Source organism: Bemisia tabaci, chromosome 2 (genome assembly GCF_918797505.1).
Source record: "Bemisia tabaci chromosome 2, PGI_BMITA_v3".
Classification (NCBI taxonomy): Eukaryota; Metazoa; Arthropoda; class Insecta; order Hemiptera; family Aleyrodidae; genus Bemisia; species Bemisia tabaci.
In genome coordinates this window covers 17,674,478-17,697,239 of record NC_092794.1, presented here as the reverse complement: position 1 = coordinate 17,697,239, position 22,762 = coordinate 17,674,478, and the positions used below count along the sequence as shown (strand labels likewise).

At 38.5% G+C, this 22,762-nt stretch overlaps 2 protein-coding genes across 2 annotated transcripts; both read right to left on the bottom strand.

Annotated features, from left to right (window-relative positions):
* Nucleotides 1-1,275: 1,275 nt before the first annotated feature.
* On the bottom strand, nt 1,276-10,773 carry LOC109030443 (lysosomal thioesterase PPT2 homolog). The gene is made up of 6 exons (XM_019041395.2): nt 10,399-10,773; nt 8,413-8,628; nt 7,403-7,547; nt 6,504-6,608; nt 3,435-3,708; nt 1,276-2,113 (listed from the first exon to the last, which is right to left on the bottom strand). Exons 2-6 carry the CDS (start codon nt 8,554-8,556, stop codon nt 1,915-1,917), a joined length of 867 nt encoding a protein of 288 aa, XP_018896940.2. The 5' UTR covers nt 8,557-8,628; nt 10,399-10,773; the 3' UTR covers nt 1,276-1,914.
* A 2,684-nt stretch (nt 10,774-13,457) lies between these two features.
* LOC109030455 (lysosomal thioesterase PPT2 homolog) lies at nt 13,458-14,549 on the bottom strand. Its single transcript, XM_072296815.1, has 2 exons — nt 14,261-14,549; nt 13,458-13,858 (listed from the first exon to the last, which is right to left on the bottom strand). The coding sequence occupies exons 1-2, from the start codon at nt 14,527-14,529 to the stop codon at nt 13,660-13,662; spliced, it is 468 nt and encodes a 155-aa protein (XP_072152916.1). The 5' UTR covers nt 14,530-14,549; the 3' UTR covers nt 13,458-13,659.
* Between the last annotated feature and the right edge of the window lie 8,213 nt (nt 14,550-22,762).

Below are 22,762 nucleotides of genomic sequence, written 5' to 3'. Positions count from 1 at the left end.
ACGTCATCGATTGCCGCCTGGGGAGCGGAACATTTCAGACTTTCATTTTTTTTGACGCACCCTAAGGTAACCCCTGGTAAAAATTGGCTATAGGAGATGCGTTTCAAAATACCATAGGAGTTCTTATAGCCGACTGAGGAAGGCGATAGAAAGTCAGATAGCTGGCTGTAGAAAAAGGAAAAAATCATACGGCCGGGCTACACGAAGCGATAAAAAATTATACAGCCGGGCTATAGTTCCTATCGCCGGGCTTTACACTTTATCGCCTGGCTGTTGCTTTTTCACCATCGGCTATAAGAAATTGTGTAGAAATTCGTGTGCTTTGTAAATCCTTAAGTTTGTACGGAATCACCTTAATATTTACAAAACGCACATTGTATTTTCCTTTACTACATATTTTTTTTTCATCAATTAAAATGAGAATACTCCATACAGAGTGTGCAAACATTTCAAAGTCATGAGTTGAAAAACGCTGACTTCACGAGATTAAATATTAGAGCCTAACACAAAGCGGAGCAGCGGCGCACTGGCGCCTACAAATCTGACAGGGATACTTCACGCATTGCGCAATGCGTGAAGTATCCCTGTTAGGTTTGTAGGCGCCAATGCGCGCTGGCTGCGCTGCCCGCCCGCCACGACGCGCCGCAGAGTACCACGGCGCTTGAAGTAACTATTTCACACCAGAGGTATTGCACAGTATCATACGAAATTGAAGGCGCTCCAACATATTAGGAATGGCAGGCATCCTTCAAAAGTACGGAGCTTTCCTCGCAAAATAAATCAAGATACTACCTACGGCCCAAAAAGAGAGCGGTAGTCCAAAAACTCACTAAGTCCTAGCATCCGTAATTAGTAACGTTCAGCACACACTTTATCGCCAGGCTGTTGCTTAATCGCCATCGGCTATAAAAGGCTATAAGAAATTGTGTTGCCGGCTATAGAAGCTATTGGAAATCTTACAGCCGGCTGTAAGTACCTATATGGTATTTTAGAACACAGATTCTACTGTGTCGCGTGTACCGTAGTGCAGCAACGATACCCTTATTTATTTTTCTTTAACTTATACATTTTTCATTCACTTTCATTATACTCATTAGGGATGGCTGGATCTAGTCCACTTTTCAACTTTTCGTCTTTATCTTCGAACCATCACCTACAATCACCCATTAGATTAATTACTCAACTTGCAACTGATAGCTCCACTGATTACAGCCAGCCAATCGTGTATAGACTTGCTGTCTCGCCACTCGTGACGTCAGCAAGCCTATAAAAGCTTGTGCTGCCTATTTCTCATGGTCTTTTAACATCTGACCCATACTAGTATGTATGTGCCACTCGCCCCTATGGCACAACCCCGTGTGACTATTCTACCTCTCTGTAAATCTGTAACTTTTCTAAATTCGTTCTCAATATAATCATTTCGTGCATTCAACTTGTTCGTTCAATTCTTGCTCTCCCACAGTTCTTCCTCTTTCTAGTGCTCGTTTTAAGGATCTTTAGATGTTTCAGTCCGTCTAAAGCTCAGTCCATCCTTAAAACGCGACACACTTCCAATTTTTACCAGGGACTTAAAGCATCTATTCAAATTAAGTACTTGATTCAGAATTTTTGACTGCCAAGAAAATCACCGAAGAGTCAACAGGGTTGATAATCTACGATATGTGCTCTTGGGCATGATACCACTATTCGACCTCGTAGGAGCTCGGTGTGTCTATTCAATTTATTGAAGGCGTTTTAAACGGCCATCGCGGCAGAGAGTATAGAACTCTCTCTGGTTCAGTGCTCGAAGAGAAAATAATAGATACAACGTACATCATGTTATGGTCAATGGTCATACATTTCAAGCTGTCACGTAACCACTTTTGAGAACTTTATGAAGGTCCAAGACTGTGATGCTTTCTCGGTTATTTTGTCTTAATCTAAAAACGGAAGAATAAATCGATCTATGACATCATCATTTGAAGCCCAATCGGTGTGAAAAACGTCGCTTTTTTCAAAGATGTGAAATCTCCCTGATTGGTCCAGAGTCCGCAAACCAAAGGAGTCGTTCATGTAAAGCTCTCGCTCTCTGTAGTTGATGATTTCTCCGTTTGTTTGTATGTATGAAAAATGGCTGCAAATAAAAATTCAACCGATAATTGTTTTCCTGAGTAACCGTTCTCTACCATAAGGTATTAGGTACTTGTTTTTCCTTACATATATGCCACAATAATTTATCTAGAAACCTTAGAGCTATATTCTCATCAGCGGACTGATTATTGAAAGTGATAGACAAAGCTGTAGACAAAGAAGCCATAGGGAGTATGGAGCGATCCAATTGGTTAAAATGGGTTGTTCCCATAGACTAAGGGAGAAAATGATGGACTAACTTCAGGGTCTCTCATGGATTGCCTCTAGTTAGTCTATTGCATACCTGCTTTCACCAGGATCCTTCCATATCCCTTTTGTTTTCTTTGTCTATAGCTTTGTCTATCAATTCCAATTATCGGCCTGTTGGAGGTCTAATCAAATGAAACCACGTGTCGTGTAAGAGGTAGTTTTCAACAGACTTTCAATGGGCACTTACTTGCAAATAGTTATTTTCTCTTTCTTGTCGGTGTTAGATTTTGAGTACCTCAAGCGCTGTAATTATGCATTTGACCGTAATTAAATCTCTTACTCTCACAAAGAGCGATCGCGGATTCACTGTGCCGATTTAACAAGGGTGAATTATGATGAAATCATGGCATTTAAAAAAAACTCGCCGGCACTTTAATTTTTTAAACTGTTGTGATTTTATCTCGATTTACCACTCTACTTCTGTCCTCTTTGTCACATCATTCAAAGGTGCAATTTTCCGGCAACAACTTGAGATTTAGACAAGGTTTGTGTTCTAATGAAAGGCAAGAAAGGCTAAAACGCCTTCATTTCTAATGAATGCAACACAGACAGCCTTTGAGCAGGTTCTCAGTGGAAATGTCTCATTTTAAATGTCCAATTTTCAAAATGTCCAATGCACTTTTGGTTTATAGTAGGTGGATTTCCATAAAGAAAACTGTCCAGTACCTAGGAGATTTTGTCCATGTATCTGGTGAACCTAAAATAGTTGTATTTGATGTCGTTTGAGCGGCATGGCGCAACTATGAAACGTAAGAAAAATTTTTACGTAGATGACACGTACAAATCAAACACAAAAACGAATAGAAAGTCTGATCGCTAAAGACCTCATATTTTTAATAATTACCAGTTTCCGTTTTCGTGTCCAACCCTTGAAAATCTGATCTAATCCTATGAGAGCCTCAGAAGAAACATTTCCGATCGTTTTGCATGTGAAAAACAGGAAATTTTTCATCTGGAATTCTTATTTTATGACAAAAAATATGTCCAAAATTCCTCGCGATATTTTTGCAGAAGGGGGGGGGGGGGTGTCGAGGAATCGTGAAATGAGTATCTACCTTGATTGCCACGGCGATATGACACCATCTTGAGGTCCACCGATGCAAATTAAATTCTTGAGTTTGGTAAAGCTCCTTCTGTAGGATTCACTAGAAGATGAGAGGACTTGATTGTCGATGTACGGAAGGTAAATGCTGGTCATCTGATACAGGTCCTGGTGGTTGGGATCGTTCCAATAGTTAGATATGGAGACGGCGCGTTGCACTATAGGGTTGTAAAACACGAGGAACCCTGTCTGGTAGGGCAAAGGGAAGTTACCTAAACTGCTTGGTCCTAACGTGAAAAAACGCAAATAAAAGAAAACTGTTAAAAATATGTAAACGTACTAAAAATTGTGAAAAAATTCTCATTCTTGCCCCACTGATAAATGGATTGCATTTTGCAAAAAGGAACCAATAGCATTGCAATGTTGCTAAGGCCTTGTCCACACGAGCGCAGTTCGCGGAACTTATTCCTCGAACTTGCTCAGTTCCCGGAACTTATTCCTTGAAACGAGGCATGCTGTCCACACGGGTTCGTCCGAACTGGAACCGGAACTTCAATAAAACTGTACAATTATTGCAAAATAATAGATTATAATGACCGCCAAAGTAACAAAAATAAATGTCAAGATCATATGTAAAGGACGTGAAAAACAAAAACAAGCAAATTCACATCAAAAGAAACATATTTAGAAGCTAGGAGCACGGGGGAAATTTCAGGTTTTGGAGGAATAAGTTTCAGCTCAGCAAAAAACTTGTTCCGGGAACAAGTTCCTCGAACTGAGTTCCGCGAACCGCGTTCGTGTGGACAAGGCCTTCGATTGTGCAACTTCTTTTGTCTTGGAGGAAAAAACCTGATTATCCCTTAATAGTCTCTATTTTACTCGCTAAAAACTGTAAATTTAAGACAAAAATTACCATCTAAATTTCATAGTTTTTCACAATTTCCGCAATTTTATTGCAAAGGATGAAGTTGCACAATCTCAGCATCATTGCAATGCTAGTGGTTCCTTTTTGGAAAATGCAATCCAAATATCGTCATTATTTCGCAATAGCACTGTCTGAGGTTTCAGTACATCATAAACAGACCTTTGTAACTTCTATATCTGCGGAAAGAATTCTTATGACTTCAAATCGGCCGTGCCATCGGGACGGAACAATTGGACGTATTTCTATCAAACGGAACTAAGCGCCATAGGGGGAGGAAGGGAGAGGGGGGGGGGGCTTGGGTTGGCGAGTGTTGCGGAACGCGATGCTCGTTTCCGTCCTATACTCGCAATGCTTTTCCATGGCGCTTAGTCCCGTTTAACAGAAATACGTCCAATTATCAGTAAGATACTCTAAAAAAGAATCAATTTGTCTATTTTTTTCTCTTTTTTTTTTTCTTTTCAAATGCAATTAATTATCTCTGCGTATAGAGTAACAAACTACTGATCCGTGATGATCTGCGACAAATGAAACGAAAACCTGTGAAGACAGTGAAGAAATTGCTATCTCCCGTTAGATGAGAGGTATTTCCATTGAAGAAAAATCCTCTCACGTAGTTTCAAAATCACTTTAATTCTAGATGAACTGTTCCAAGAGCCTTCTCCAGCGTTCCAACTTTCAAATTTTGGTGTTTATATGTCTTGTATAGGATTTGTGTCTAGTAGGTAAATGAATTAAATATCCTGTGTCGCGTGTAATGCAACCAATCAAGTTCGTTTCATAGTTATAGGGATGAAGTTTTTCGTCTGTACCTACCTTATTGTCTCTCTTTTCCTTATTCTTGACGCCAGAAAAGTTAATTTTAAAGTTACAAAAATACTTTTTTTTTTCAACGTTCAATTTGCAAAAGAGAACAGCTGATATTAAATACCTAGGTACATAAGCTGATCGCAAAATCCTTCGTCATCGCTAGACTCAAGTGACTCCACTTCGGGATGACAGTTCCGCCTTAACGCAACGCACCTCTCAATACTGCCGTGCTAAGGAAAAACGTCGTATGTACATTCGAGAGTTGCCAAATTCCCGCGTAAAAAACATGTATTTTTGAAGAAATTTATGGACATATTTTCCTAAAATTGTCGGATAATTTAGATCGATACGTTTTTTTTCAGGCAAGTATACCACTTTTATTGGTAATCAATTCCGGTAACTTTGCCATTTATCCCGGTAATTTTACTACAATCGATAAAAAATATTGCGCGTTTCACCGGGGATCAGTAAAATTACCGGGAAAGTCAATAATTTTCCCGAGATTTCTCGGTAAAATTACCAATTTCATAAATGGTAATTGTACCAAGAAAAAACGGGATCAAATAGAACCCTGGAGATGAGCGATTATTCCCAACTTGGCGCTTGTGATACTTTCTCTTACATGGCGCTTGTGATACGAAAGTTCGTCAACTTCAAAGGAGTATTTTAAATATTTATTTATATTTAGTCTAAAAAAAATATTATATTCGAAATAACGAGATGTAATTACATGCGAAAATAATTTACTTTCAAGTCATTCCGAAGACTGCCGTGACAAAAATTGTAAAACAATCAGAAAGGTACGCGGTTGCCGAACTTGGCGCTTGTGATACTTTTCTCCCAAATGGCGCTTGTGATACGAAAGTACATCAACTTTAATCGACTTTTATTCATATTTCTACATATTTGTTGTAAAAAAAATGATTATTTTCGTATGTAAATGCATCTCGTTATTTCGGAACTATTCATAACTCAATTTCGGTAAAAATGGCGCTTGTGATACTTTGCCGGGAAGGTGACGAAATGTTCACGAGTTTTCCTGAAAAGTTGTATTTAATCAAAGTAAATTAGGCAACTGACGAAGGTTCATACGGCGTTTTTCCTTACTACGGCAGAACAGCACTTCGTAAGTCGGTTTTAATTTTCCGAGTGCTTTTGCTGTAATATCTCGCAAATCTACGCTTCCTAACTTCACCTATAACCGTTCTCATAATACTTCACAGTTATTCCGCCCTTGTAAACATCTCTTTTTCATTTACATGGTACCACCGCCACGAAACCAACATTTCACCACCTTTAGCACTACCTTGACACCGACACCATGTATGCCCAAAAGTAAGTATGCCTCACCGTATTGACCAGCCATCGGTCCTGAAATGGCGATGTAATTCTGGACGGTGTGTTCCTCGTACGACTCGATCAGACCCCTGCTTAAAACGCTCCCCTGAGAAAATCCTTTTCCATAACACGAAAAAAATCAGGAAGTTAAAAGAAACGTTACAAGAACAAAATTGTTCAACTAACTCGAATGTTTGTATAATTATCACTCCTCATGACATTGCAACATAGGTGGATCCATGAGAGGGAGGGGCGCACCTCGAAGGTGTACGCCTCCCCCCGTTAGCCCAAAAACAATGAGGAAGAAAAGAGAAGGAAGAAATAAGGAAGGAACGGAGAAAAGGTAAAGGAAAGACGTTTATATGTAGTGATTATTCATATTCATGACAATATTGGTTCAAACTGCTTAGATACTTCAAAAATTCAAAAATTCAAACAATTTTTGGGGAAGGTTCCCTGACCCCCCCCCCTCGCGCCCCCTCCTTGTTCAAAGTGTCTGGATCCACCTATGCACTATTTAACATAGGTTTAAATGGAGGGAATTCGGTTTTGCCAAATTGCTGGATCCATCAGCGACATGGCATTGAGTATTTCTGATTTATCAAAAACTAATCACTGCATCGAAAAAATTTAAGATAGGTTTAAGGTCAGAGGCAACACTTTAAAAAAATAAAATAAAAAGAGGTAGGTATAAATTCGAGTAGAAATCCAAAACTAATATGCAGCCTCTGCTGTAATAATATTTGTAGAGCTTTAATTCACGTTTGTTCGTCAAAAACGAGTTAGCGTGTTTGCCATTTTTAATAGTGCTCTTCTGTAATTTAAAATTTGGTAAGGGTCTATTTTTTATTTTTCTTCATTCAAACGTAATGTTCTTAAATTAGGTGTGACTGGTTCTGAGGAAACGTCACCGATAAAATGAAATCCATCTGGATACTCCATGGAAAAATTTCGAAATTCTTCGCCAAGCTCTCCTGCTATTTGAACCGGAAGCGGGGTTAGACTGCGAGCGTCTGGATAAGCGTTAGAATTGTGGATGACGGTGCCTGGATGTGCCTGAAAACATTTTCAACTGCGCGGGGAAATACTACAGCAAAATACTCTCATTGTCAGCTTCAGCTAAAATGCTGATGCAGAGCAACTATTCCAAGAAGAGGAAGGCGTTTTTGCCTATCTCTCTACTTGAAGGAGATTTTTATTGCATAAAACATTCGGTCGGAATTGAGACTCACCAGGCAATATCCCTGCTTTGAGATCGACTCTAGCCATTAATCTACTGAACACTTAACAATTAACAGTACCTTACATATAATTATATATCTTTAAAAATATGAGTTACGGTTCAAAATCAATATTTCATGAGTCAATCGAACTCAAACAACTACTCCAAATATTTGTACATCACTTATACAGAAGCTCGGAGTTTTTTCAATTAGTATAGATTGTATCAGAATCGGGGGCTTATAGGACAAGGCGCATAAGTGCAGTTTTTGACAAAATTGAGATATATCAATGATTTTAAATACAACTAGGCTCAATACGTATGCTGTGAGAAATTCGCTCCCAAAATCCTATTTTCAAGCATCGAAGTTAGTTTGAACTATCTTTCCGCCAAAGGACTCAAGTAATTTCAAAATTTCGAACACGTATTTTACGAAATAGCAAAAACTGCACTCAGACGCTTTGTCCTCCAAGCTCCTCGCTTCCAACTTCACACTCTTTATTTTGGCACACAAATTTAAAAAAAAAGCTCTCGAAAATATTGTTATTTAGGATAAATCGATAGTTTTCCGTTGAAATCTCAGAATTCGAATTCTTGACTCAGCTTGACAAAAGTAGCATAACTGAAAATTTTGCCGCGATGTAGAGACTATATCTCCGGCGAAGGTCACATACTTCCAGTAATGAAAATACTAAAAACCTGGTTTATTCTCTCGATGAGGTGCTCAAAGGTGGTAGAGTTCCCTGAAACCCCATGCAGAAGAAAGACTGGCTTGTACTGGTCGCTGATCCTGCAAAGTAGAGTGATAATGACGGCTATCGCCCCCTCGCCGGTGCATTTCATTCTAGCGCTTCTTGAAATTCTGATCAAGATTTATATGTTCTTTTCTCTATTCTTCCGCAGAAACGCCTGCACCTGCGTTGAAATTATATGATAAGAATATTATATAAGTAAATATATAGTATATTTTCGTTTCAATTTTCTTCTTGAAACCTGAATAGTTAATCTAATTAAGTAAGGGTCCTTTTTTGAGGTAAACTCAAACCAATAATAATTAAACAGCACTTTTAAGAGAATTGAACGTCACTCAGACCGCAGCACTTTACGTCAGAAGAGGTCGCGAACTTGTTAGAAATGTATGTCTTCTTTAAAATTAGCATTGATCAATATAACTATTATGCTCCTTGCTAATCCACTTTTTCATTTTTTGGCACAGTTTTTTCTGAAGACCTACCTACCCCAGGGCCGGATTAAGGGGGTGGTCACATGGGCCACGGCCCATGGCGGCAAATCAGAGGGGCGGCAAATATTTGCAATTTTGTAAAGTGTAGGTATAAAAAAAATCGGATTTATAAAAACAAAATTACAAACGAGAAAAGGCGACAAATTCTCTCATTTCCTGAGAGTATGGTCATTTCTAATTTTGTCGTCTCTTAGTGATACAAGAGACAGCACCCTCAATAAGTCGAGCTAAGAGAGAGACCAAACACGCAATTTGGCCTGGAACGGCGCGACTCAGAGAGAAATGATAACGAGGATTTGAGATGAAAAGGAGAAGCTCTCGTCGCGGCGATCGGCATGTAACACATACTAGCGGCTACAAGACTGCACGAATACTTCACGCATTGCATCAAACACAGTGCGGTCATTGCGGTCAGCGTGAAACGGATAGCGCCTACAAGAATGCATGAATACTTCACGCATTGCGCCAAACACAGTGCGGTCAGCGTGAAACGCATAGCGCCTACAAGACTGCGTGAATACTTAACGCATTGCGTCCAACACGGTGCGGTCTGCGCGGCGCGGCGCGGCGCGGCGGCGGAAGTTAAAATCATTGAACCACATTTATGTTTGTTCTTTCATAATTTTTTCGTTCATTTCTTATGAATGGAAGGCCTTGTCCACACAGAGATAGGTTTACGGAACTTAACTTTCGCGCAAAGTTTCGTGAACTTTTGCTGGTAGTGTTGACAGGGCTTTCCCCAAAAATGTGTTCAGCACGAGTAAATGCGTCTTATGCACCCCTCCTCCGTTGGCACGTTCATTTGATGGTTTTTATCGAGCTTCAAAACGAATGAGAAGGGGGCGGCAGAATATAGGCGGCCCACGGGCGGCAAGTAGGTGAATCCAGCCCTGACCTACCCGGCCAATTTTCATGATTTTTGCGGATATCGATAAGAGCCAGCATTTAGATGAGCTTTGTCTATTTAGAATACCTCTTGGGGGACCCGGAGGACCCGCGAAGCCAGCCTTAGAGGGTTCAACGCGCCCTCTGGGTTAATGGAAATGTAATGAATATCTAACGCAACTTTGCCGCAAGAATCATTATGCGGCAAAGCTCATAACATGTTCATTATGTTAAGCATTTTTGAGTCACTTAGTTCTCGAGTTGGTATCAATATGTATACTTGAGAGGGGATGATGTCAAAGTGGTCGATCGATCCCCTTGGCCTCATTTTCATCTTTTCAATTTTATTAACGTTTAAAAGTGTTCGACGACATGTCGCACAATGATCTTCCTCATTTTAGAGTGGAAAACAGTCCACGTGGTGTGTGTTATTTTTCGGCTAGTAGAAATAGAAAAATAAAGTCTGATAAATAAAATTTTGGATAAGAAACGATTGGACGATTTAAAACACTCTGATTTAAAAATATACAATAAAGTCGTAAAATGAATCAACGTACCAAAGAATGTATTTATTTTTCTGCTTTTTGAATCTTCGATCTCGTTCATCACTATAGGAGCAGGTTCACTTTCACCTCTTCCATAAGCCAAAAAATTAATGTATTTGACATTTTAAAGTACATTTCAACTCACGAGACGAAACCAGCGGCGGAAAGAACAAAACTTCTACAAATCCTCGAAAACCAGAAGTAGAGTTCCCTTTTTACATCACGACACAGGGCAATAACATTATCCGTAAGGCAGCAATAAACTCACTTGATTCAAAGAGGTACCGCGAATTCATTTACCACAGCATATTAAGACAAGAGTTCTCTGATATGGCTTTGAAGTTGTAGAGGGCTCACGTATCGGATGTTGGTTGCCATATGGTAAACAAACAACCAGTTTCACGAAAGTGATTAACGTAAACGTAGCTAGAGCAAATTTGTAGGGGACAGGGACCTATTCAGCCCTCCCGAGGGTCTACTCCCAAGTAGCAGTGATCGCGATGAATAGCGATTTTATCGGTTGATTATCGCGATTATATCGATGACAATTTATCACAATATTATCGAATAAAAAATTGCGATTTTTGGCGATGAAATCGCTATGCATCGCAATTTTTTGTTCAATAAAATCGTGGTCAATTTTCGTCAATAAAACCGAGATTAAATCGCCATATATCGCGATTTTTGTTGCGATAATATCGCAATAAACTACCGGGCGATAGAATCGCGATTTTATTGCAACAAGATCGAGGATAATCGCTCAAATGTTGATGATCTTAGCAATTTTATCGCCGGAAAAATCGCAACAAATCGCGATTTTTTCGTTGAAAAATCCCACTTGGGCTGGTAATGAACGACTGTTTACGATCACAATGGACGTAGTTATGCTAAAAGGAACTATGTTGCACACAAACCATTTGCACATAAAGTTCCTTTCAGCATAAATAAGTTCTACTGTACCGAGTTTGACAGGAGTGCACCACGTAGCCACAAAATTAAACCGAGATAAAGAGGCTTAAAGTTTATTCCTCCATTTGGCTCAATGTTGAGTATATATACTTTAATTTTTTTCAAATTCAATACATCTTTCTCGACTTTGAATTTTTGATGGGGAAAACTCACAAGTACCTGCATCAGAACCAGTGGCGTGGCGTGAATGATCGATTATCGATATTTCCCCATTTGAAAGTATAGCGAAGAATCGATTATTAAGGTGTTCGTTGCGGACACCCTGTATATCGATCTTCTTCCTTAGGTTTAAATGGCAGATCAATCGATATATCACTAAGCACGCCACGCCACTGATCAGAACAGCCCCCCCCCCCCCATTATTTTTTTGAAGTCGGTTGCCTTATCCAGCAACTTTTGCACATTGCACGATCATGAGGAGATAAAACAGGAGGAACATTAATTCTTTATAAACTAAAATTTTCTGGATATTTCGACTACGTAGAAAAGAGTTATGTTCTTGAAAGTTTGGTGAAGTTTGAATGGAAAATGGTGATTATGATGTATCAGCAACGTATTTTACATGGGTTTCGATCAAAAAAATGTTTTTACATTTATTTAAAATGCTTTTCGTAAGAATGGAGCTTGTAGTTATAGTGTTCACCAATGAGGCCAGGTCGGTTTTCTTTTACATCTCTTTTTTTAACATCCTAAGCATTTTTGAACCAGGCGCTCATTATCGTGTACTTTAAAAAACTAAAATTTCTTTTGTATTTTTGGAATTTTATTTCGATTTATGATTGAATAGTTTGAATTCAGCCCTTGTCGAACGAACCTTTCGGTGCAAAACATGACTAATGTGGGTTTCCTGGATGCTAATCTGAAACTCTAAAAACAGTTTGTGGCTTCATAAAATCTTTAAAAATCAGTCCAAAATAATCTGCAGAGTTTAAAATTGAATTCCAAACTCAGGCTTCTACTTGAGTAACCTCGGCTCATGCGTCAACCTATTTGACTTTTTTTTTTCTCCTTTTCATGGACTGCATTACTCAGGTTTCAAGCACAGACTTACCTATGCTTCAAGTATCATTGTGAAAGAAACATTGAAATAATAAAATGTACGTTTGAAATGCATTTTTCATCAAAACGCCTTACCCTTCAACACTTTTAAGTCTAGAAACACGAGGATTCAGCTCTGTTTTCCTGGATAAAAAACCAACCCTGATAATTGGCAACATTGCGCGAGAAAAACTTAACAGGCAAATTACACATTTTTACATGAGTACTTATTGCACTTAATTTGTCACATGTCACACCGGGTCCATCAGTGTATTTTCTTGTCGGGCGTGTGTCATTCAGAAAACGGACTGATAATGTCTCGAACTTGCAAAGAATCGTTCACTCTGAAAGCGACTTAATTTGCGGATTCTTCGGTGCCTGGTCAATTTTCCTCCAAAATCTATTCTTACGCCAGCCATGACAATCTCGTTATTGGCTCGCTCACTTATTTCTACAAAAAACAGGATGGTGCCTGGAAGAATGGGGGGGGGGGGGGCGGGAGGTAAGGCTCAACCGGCGATTATTTTACCCCCCTCCCCCACAAAACCCTCTCGTTCAGCCCAACTTTAAAGTGCATTGTGTCACTCCCTCTTTCGAATTTGAATTTTACGCGCTTTCAATCCTAGCTGTTGCTTTAGCAAGAGATCTATATCTTGTCATAGACTAAAAAATCGCACCCCCCCCCCCCCAATGCCCTTGAATTGTGCAATCTGTCAGCTCATTAAACTATAAGCATAACAAATATATATAAAATAGAAATGTTTGCTTTTATGAATGAGCCAGAAATTGCAGTTCTTCATTGGAGAAAGTAGTTAATTTCAGAAACCGAGTGACCCCTGAGTTTTCACTTGCGAAGGAAATATAATAGAAACAGGAAATGAATTACAAATTAAACTGTACAGAATCATTTTATTTTATCCTCATTCATGCATTAAACAGGAAGCAATATTGTTCAAATATAACAGTGACAGCTGGAATTGCATTAGTGCGTTACCGAGAAAATATAGGTGGTTGGTTCCAAAAGTACCCATGCTTTGAGACACTTTTTTTTTTTTTTTTTTTTTTTTTTTTTTTTTTTTTTCTTTTTCTCCATAAGAACTAATACAAATTCCGCGAATTGGCAAAATCCGTCAATAACATTTTTCCTCCGTTAAAAACATTTGGTTCTGTTAGTTTATTCGTTTTTTAACACGTTCACGGCCTTTTTCAGTTGTTTATACTAGCTTCAGTCATTCCATCTTAGTCATTCATGAAAGAGAACAGACACTAATCTAGATTAGGAAGTATGTATTTTTCAATCACTTCATTATTGAAGACCCAGTCGAAATGTTCGACGCCATCTTGAATATACTTGATGAATCTCCCATCCTCATCTAGTGTTCGCAACCCGAACAAGTCCTCCGTGTATACTTCCCTTTGCGTGTAGTTTTCCACCGTGCCCAATCTATTGTAAAACGAAAAATCACTGGAAAAAAAATAAGTAAATGGTCGGGTCAGTTCTCAGCTGGATAAGTTACGGCTGATTCCTTAGTTATGACTACCAAAAAAAAAAAAAAAAAAAAAAAAAAAAAAAAAAAAAAAAAAAAAAAAAATTGAAGCATTTTGAAAAGACAACAAAAAAAGAAATGTATTTACATAAAAGTTTCCAATAGTTAATTTCGAAAAAAATTGACCTATGAGAAATCAAACTCAACGAGAGAAGTGTTGAAAACTCTTTAAAAATCCATCAAGCATTCCGTGAGTGGTTTTTTTTTTCCTTTCAAAAAGTTAAAGTAATACCTCTTGAAAATCTTCAGTAGCTCAGTAAATATTACAGAAAAAGATACCGGAATCGTTTTCATACTTCGCTCATCGATATCCGACATACCCAGATTGCCACGGGTCAATAACTCCATCTCCAGGCCCCTGAATGGCGACAAAGCGTCTGAGCTTGACGAAGGCCTCCTTGTAGGACGCGCTCCTCTCCGAGCGGATCCTGTTATCATAATAAGGTAGAAACGTATTCTGCCGCAGGTAGAGTTGATCCTGGAAGGGGTCGTGCCAATAATTGGCGATCGACAGGGTCCTTTGCGCGATCGGGTTGTAGAATAAGGCCGACCCCACAGTCAGCAGCGGAGGTAGTTCGACCAATGGCATCGGTTGTGGAATGATGGTTGGGATTCCTGGAAAATTGGAGAGTTTTTAATCGATGATCGCTCAAGGTTTAACTTCATTGAAGGTTCCTTCGGCTCGAATTTAGAATCGATATCGAATGACCCTAAATCGATAAAAAGCGTTGCTAAGATAGGGATGTATCGATCCGGATTATCCGATAGAAATTCAACAATCGACCCGCTGGTACATTTAGAGTGTCATTCTGCCGTGGAGAACGAAAAGTCTGCAACGTCGCAAACGGAGATATGTGGTTTTGCACTTTGGCCATCGATGTTTTACCACACCGAAAGTTTACATAGAATACACTGGATGCACTTATACTTTCCGAATCCAACTCATCAATTAGATTTTTTTTTTTTTTTTTTTTTTAATGTCGATTCATACTTCCAGCTCCTGGAAAATCAAAATATCGTCATCTCCCGGCCAAAGGACCACAAGCGTTATTCGACGATTAAAAATTTCCGCCGCCATTTTATTTTTTCACAGAGAAATTGTTCAACGAAGCTGTCCGAAGATTTCACCGAATTTGATTTGTGCTGCAGAAAACATTCAGTGAAATTTTGAAACCGATTCAACCAAACTTCTCTGTAAAATAATAAAATAGCGGAAATTTTGAAGAGTTGCATGACGCTTGTGATACTTGGTCCGGCGTGGAAGGTGACTATATGCGTTTCACGCCGACCAGCGACCGCACTGTGTTTGGCGCAATGCGTGAAGTATTCCTGCACTCTCGTAGGCGCTAATACGCGCTTTGCGCCGACCAGCGACAGCACTGAGTTTGGCGCAACGCGAGAGGTACAAATATTTCTGCAGTCGAGCGTCGACCACTGTAATGTTCTTCCGAGAAATTATACCGCAGTTGAACGACATATCTTAGTCATATTGGGCACTAATCTACTTTCAGTGTATTTTATGATCTGAGAACCCTTCCGTACGGTGATTTGTTTATTACTTACTTATCGACGGTGAAACTACCAAACCACGTATCTCGTTTGCGGTGTTTAAAAATCTACGCTCACATTTTATTTTTTTGAAGTAGACCAAATCAATATCATTCCTTGAAATTTTCACGGAATTTTCTCCGCACAAAGAGGAAAAATCACAGAAATTTTCAAGACTGGATGTTAAGTAGTTTTTCATTTAAAAAATAAAGTATGACAGGAAGTCTGCGACGTCGCAAACCGAGATACGTGGTTTGGTAGTTTCACCGTCGTTATTTCTGAAAATATGTAATTATTAGCTTTTAAGTTAGTCCTCTCTGAACTGGGAAATAAATGTTGCAACCCATAACTATTTTGAACTCACCGTATTGACCTGCTTGGGGTCCTGCAATGGAGATAAAGTGGCGGACATTGTGCTGAGGGTAGTTCTGAATTAGCGTCCGACATATCAAAGCCCCTTGTGAATGTCCTGAGAAAACGGTATGGATTAATTAGAAATAAATGGATCAACATTTTGATTTAAAAAAAAAAAAGAAAAAAAACAGATCTCTGTTTGCCTACTAATCATGAACAGAGGCAACGATTTATCCTTGATATTGCACACTTTAAACTCGATTAATTATACCATACAGAGGACTCAAACATATTTATTTAAATGTACGTCAAGTCTAACTGATTCGTACTCTCACCGTGTGATGAGAATACAGAGCTTAGACACTTATAATCTTCAAAGAAGATTTGAAAAATGTAAGGATATTAATAACTATTAATAATTTTAGTGTCAACAATTAAATAAATTAAACCATGAATTCATTCATGTTTTTAATAATATTTATTTGTAGAAAGCGCTGAAGTATTAATCATCAAGAAAGGTGGATTAGAATTATCAAATAATACTCAAATTTTGTACAAAATAATGTAAATGTATGAGAACGTTCCGGGTACATCGTTTTGGCGAGAGAGATAAGGAGGAGGGGAATCACAACATAACACAAGGATTTACGATCGCGTAATTACTTAAGCGAAAAGATTCCCCTTCATTTCACACGGTAGGCAAAGAGGAACATTAAATTTTGATTCTGAATTATTACACTCAATACGGATATGTTGATAAAACTCTATATCATCGTGTTTTTCGATCAAAGTTGATAGATAAATGAAGGGCTTGGAGGACCAGGCGCATAAGTGCAGGTTTTTTTTTTTTTTTTTTTTTTTTTAATAATTGATTAATTAATGATTCCACGTAAAACTTGTCTTTAAGGCATATTCTCTGAAAAATTCGCTCTTAAATTCCAATTTTCAAGTGTCAATAAGTCAGTTCGAACTTTCTTTCCACCATAAGGATCCACGTAATTTCAAACCTTCGTATTCATCGAAATAGTGAAAACTGCCTTGTCATCTAAGCCCCTCAAATGCTTTGGGAGCATTGGCGAATCCGTGCAAATTGGCAACATTGTTTTTCTCCGTTTAAACCTATGGAAATATATCGATTCTTGGAGGGGCCAGGTGCTCCGACAAGAATCGATTAATTGACATAGACTTAAATGGAGGGAATCCGGTGTTGTCAAATTGCTGGATCCGCCTCTGTCCGGGAGGGGGCTCCAGGTATCATCCCTCCCCTAGCCCCAAAAAAAAGCAAATCTTGTATCCTTGATTGTGGATGTCGGACGTCACTTGTGTGGACTGTCGTTTTCTTGGAAAATTTGTTATTAATACTCTGTTTTATGGAAGCATAAGTTGACCTCAAGGAACACAACGAGAATGCATAATTTTTACCGATTAAGTGGAATCCTTCAGGATGAGCGTCAGAAAAATTCTTAAATTCTTGTCCCAACGTTCCATCGAGTTGCTGCTGGAGCGGTGTCAGGCTTGCTAATCCCGAGTACGCATATGTGTTGAATACAAGTGTTCGCGGGTTATTCTAGAAAGGTATGATAACAGTCCCGTGGCGTGAATTGCGATGTATCGAGTGTTATGCCATTTAAATCTATGGTAAAGAATCGATTATTAAGGTGTTCGCTGCGAACACCCTGTTTATCGATCCTTTTCCATAGGTTTTAATGGCATAACAATCGATTTATCGCAAAGCACGCCACGCCACTGTATGATAATTAAGCTAATCCATTTCGAAAAGGGCCACATTGGTTTAAAAATAAAGAGGAGAAAAAAATGAGTTACCTAGTTACTTTACAATTCACATGGGACTCATGTCTTGGCTCTTGTCTACTAACGACAAATAATCGCACCAGCAATGGTCCATTTCCCGTATCTTCAAAATTATATTTCACTAATAAAGAAGGAGAGAATTAAAACATGAGTAAACAAGGCTACCCTGGTAAAAATTGGCAGTAGAATCTGTGTTCCAAAATACCATAGACCTACAGCCGGCTGTAAGATTTCCAATAGCTTCTATAGCCGGCAACACAATTTCTTATACCCTTTTATAGCTGATGGCGATTAAGCAACAGTCTGGCGATAAAGTGTATGCTAAGCATTATGTATTATTTACGGATGCTAGGACTTAGTGAGTTTTTGGACTAACGTTCTCTTTTTTGGGCCGTAGTATCTTGATTTATTTTGCGAGGAAAGCTCCGTACTTTTGAAGGATGCCTGCTATTCCTAATATGTTGGAGCGCCTTCAATTTCGTATGATACTGTGCAATACCTCTGGTGTGAAATAGTTGCTTCAAGCGCCGTGGTGCGCTGCGACGCGGCGCGGCGGGCGGGCAGCCAGCGCCAAACGGCGCCTACAAACCTAACAGGGATACTTCACGCATTGCGCAATGCGTGAAGTATCCCTGTTAGGTTTGTAGGCGCCAGTGCGGCACCGCGCCGCTCCGCTTTGTGTTAGGCTCTAATATTTAATCTCGTGAAGTCAGCGTTTTTCAACTCATAACTTTGAAATGTTTGCACACTCTGTATGGATTATTCTCATTTTAATTGATGAAAACAAATATGTAGTAAAGGAAAATACAATGTGTAAAGCCCGGCGATAGGAACTATAGCCCGGCTGTATAATTTTTTATCGCTTCGTGTAGCCCGGCCGTATGATTTTTTCCACTTTCTACATCTACAGCCAGCTATATGATTTTCTATCGCATTCCTCAGTCGACTATGAGAACTCCTATGGTATTTTGAAACGCAGCTCCTATCGCCAATTTTTACCAGGGAAAACATTAAAAAACTAAAAGGCAGAACGTTTCGAGCTGTTGCCAGCTCATTTTCAGCTAAAAAAAACACAAAAAACAGGTAACAAATAGACACACAAAACAAAAAACAAGAGCTGGTAACAGCTCGAAACGTACTGCCTGTTAGTGTTTTTAATGTTTTAGCCTTGTTTACCCATATTTTAGTTCTCTCCTCCTTTATTCGTATATTCAGGCTATGCTTTTGCTTTATCGTTCTATTTCACTTAATATTGTATTTATTCCATTTTGAATATTCTTGCAAATTTACGATTTACTTAAATGGCTCGTATTGATTTAATAAAAAATTATCGAAAATAACCTGGATCAAGTTAACCATTGAATTTTCGGTTTCTAACATAAAAATAAAAACATACGCAAATATTGTGTTCTCAGCCATATGTCATCCGTTAATTTAATACAGCACTCCTGCAAAGTTTTCACTTGCCAGGAAGCTCATGAATTATGCTTTACCTATATGTTCATTCTAATCTTAAATGAGAGAGTAAACATCACAAATTTAATTTATAAATACCTGTATTATCCTAGCTGCCAGGTAGGCCAAATTATTTCCGCTGACTAATATTCCGTGAACCAAAAACACCGGCTTAGGGTTCTCCGTGGGGAATTGAAATTGTCCATAGCACATCCCAGCTAACTTCAGAAACGCACAGAGAGGGAGCCAAACTCTTGTCTGTCTTATCTGGGTCATTTCTATTTTTATTGTTACAAATCCAAAAATTTAATAGTTTCTGAAAAAAATGTTTCTACTGCCTATTCAATGTTTAAAACCTGTCCTTTTCAAATTTAAATAAATCTTTGTTAAAATACGCGCGTAATTTTTATACAGTTTTCTGTACAGTTTCAAACATCGTTTTGTTTTCTTATGTACCTATATTTACCAATATAAGCAGTTGGTTTGTAATTTTATCCCCCAAACGCAAAGTAGAAAATTGAGTGCAACTGAAAGACGTAACCAAATCGGTTTGTTTTTTCTCATGCAGTTGAGTTCAATTGGTCCGTTTTAACATCCAATCTGAAAATTAAGTATTCAAGGAGAATGCATTTTTCCTGGTTTGATGTCATTTACTGGGTAATTGTGGTAATAATTGAGTAAATGCATTTTACACACATTATCAAGGCCGCTGCTCATTTTGATACCCAAGTCAAGGTCATCGGTGGCAGGGACGTCGAAATAGACAACGGCTGGCTCATGTACGCTGCTGATAAGCTTTGCGTTACACGAGGGGCGTTCAGTAATTCTTTGCACCTGCTTTGCCATCCCCACATATAAAAAGAAAGAAAGCAAGAAAAAAAATAGAGATATTTTGGGAGCACGGAACATATTTGACAAGTCTGCATGAACCACAACTCGATTTATTCATTCGTGCCCGAGTGCCAGGTATAGTAAAGCATTTTTAGTGCAATTAGTCTTCGTAATACATAGTAATACGTTTCGCCTCGTTTGAAACTGAGGCCATTCTCGTTTCAATATAATTTAATCCAGATAACTTGAAAAATAATAAAATCAACTTTGCAAAAGTTAATCAGTGTTTTAACTCCCCAAAAAATCACCTAAAACTATACGGTTTATAATACAATCTCATAGTATGTGCTGTAGGGAGCGATACCACTATTCGACCTCCTGAGCGCTCGGTGTGCCTATACAATTCATTGAAGGCGTTTTTAATTTCTGTCGCTCCACGCTCAATGGCTCAATCCCTATAAATCGATAGAGTAGATTAATTTAAATCTCGTACCTGGTATGTGAATTTGTGACATTGCATAGTCGACATCATATAAATCGATCAGGAAGTGCAATGATTCTTCGCAGTTCTTTGGGACATGCGTGGACACTATTTTAATACTTTATTACATGCAGTTTTTTTCTTCTTTACCTTGGGCCAAATTTTTAGTATTTTTTCGGTTGTTAGTCACAAGGTCTACAGACATAATGTCTACTGCAAAAATGTCTACTTTTTTTCGTCTACTACACAAATGTCTACAGTTAGTATGTCTACTATTAAAAAGTTTTTTTAAAAGAAAGTCTATTTACTACATGTCTACAGTTATAAATGTCTACATAATTAGATGTCCGGTGATGGATAATTTCCCGCAAAATTCTGAAAAATCATAACCTATAAATAATAAATCATAATTTTCCCTGCAAAATTGGCGACTTGGTAATACCTCATACGCGTTACTAAAATTCTGATTTTGCAATTACTGGCGGGCCACATTAGAATCAGACATCCGATTAAAAAATCGTACAGGAGGAATATGAGAAGACTTGAAGGAATTGTTGCTCGGTATACCTTCTACAAAGGAAATAATATGGTTGACAGATACTTGCATGTAATCGGGCATTGCCTTAAGGTGTTCCCGGAAAATCGAAACGACCAAGACGACGAAAACCCAGACGACCTAGCTGCTTAAAGCTCTGAGGCAGGCTTTACGACATTTTAGGTAATTTCTTTTTTAAATTAATAATTCTTTATAATGTCTACACTATATCCACAGTCTACACGTTTATAGTCACCGTACACGGTAGACTTTCAACAAATAGACTTTCTTTTTAATAAACTTCTTAATGATAGACATACCAACTGCAGACATTTGTGTAGTAGGCAATAAAAAGTAGACATTTTTGCAGTAGACATTATGTCTGTAGACCTTCTGACTGGAAATCATTTTTTCTTCTTTCAATAAATCATCAATTTCTCTTCGCTTTATATCTTTAGTTACATTAAGTCGAGTGATTATTACCTTCTGCAAAAAACCTCCGAGTAACAATTTACAAAACAATACTCATGGTGACTAAAAATCACAGACAAAATTCTGAAACTTCCACAACCATCTGAAACACAAGACAACTACACCAACCAAATCACCGGCCACACATGTCCCAAAGAACTGCGAAGGATCATTGCATTTCCTGACCGATTTATAAGCTGTCGACTATGCAATGTCACAAATTCACACACCTCATACTAGATACGAGATTTAATGCCCCCGATAACGGACCGCAATTTTTCTTTCAGTTGATGTTTTAACTGTGGTCAGTGTCAATGCATTATCGAACAAATCACTACAACTCTATTCAAGTAAATTCATATTGGCTAATTTGACGGAATTTGTTGGTTTTAAAGGCTTATTCAGCAGTAGAAGGTATCGTATCCTAAGAGTTGAAAGGAGGAATAGTGTCATAAATATGAATTGCATAGATTAGGAAAGCCGATGGGTCAGGCACGGGTATATGGCTGGACTACCAACAAAAAACTTCATTTTAGACGCCAGTTAGAGAAAGTCAAAGAAAAGAAAGAAAAGCTACCAGATGGACGAAGTTTGAAGAATTCTGACAATAATTTAGCAAATAGGGCCGTGGATCGGGCGGAAAAAGTGATCAGAATCTTACAAGTTCCTGTCCCCAAAATTCTCAAAACCCTTAAAGCGCAACTCCGAGTATAACACCGGTTTTTTTTTTTTTTTTTTTTTTTTTTTTGAAAATAGTCTTCTTTCTGAAATGTTGGTCCAACCTGATGGGTAAAAACTCACAGTTAATAAGAGATTTCTTTACTTCACTAAGGATGGTCCAACGTTTCAGAAAAATATGATTTTCTGAAATGCGTCGAGGCCGTAACACCGGCAAGGTCAACATTGACACCATTACGAAATGACGGTGTGCGATGGTAAAAACTCTCGGCGCGTCTGGATTTGGGACGCCGCATCGGCAGGTCATTCTGCAGTTTGTTTGAGTCGAATGACCTCTTATAACATCCAGGGAAAATTGGTTAGTGTTTCATCGTATCCGATCAACATCTTCGTATTCGAGGGTCAATGACTCGCCGATCCATGATATTTTAAGTTATATGTCACTATTCTTGGATGACATGAATCATAGAGATCGTGTACGTATAACCTTTTTTGTTCCATCCCATTGAAATTATTGCACTGAGATTAAATTATGGGAATGAGAAGGGAAAAGAAGGACTGAGCTCTGTGCGGAGGAAGCAAGCTCCACGTTCAGTATATTTAGTCAGGTTTGAATAAAGACGGTTAAGATACACGGCACTTGAGTGCATGACTAAT

Bases quoted from the DNA above. Each gene is read 5' to 3' on its own strand.
- LOC109030455 (XM_072296815.1), bottom strand. From the start codon at position 14,529: ATGCCATTGGTCGAACTACCTCCGCTGCTGACTGTGGGGTCGGCCTTA. The intron at 13,859-14,260 runs GTATGTCGGATA...TTTTTTTTCCAG, and splicing joins ATTGACCCGTGGCAATCTGG to TGATTTTTCGTTTTACAATA.
- LOC109030443 (XM_019041395.2), bottom strand. From the start codon at position 8,556: ATGAAATGCACCGGCGAGGGGGCGATAGCCGTCATTATCACTCTACTT. The intron at 6,609-7,402 runs GTGACGTTTCCT...GTTATGGAAAAG, and splicing joins AGATGGATTTCATTTTATCG to GATTTTCTCAGGGGAGCGTT. The intron at 3,709-6,503 runs GTGAGGCATACT...TTTTCACGTTAG, and splicing joins ACCGATGGCTGGTCAATACG to GACCAAGCAGTTTAGGTAAC.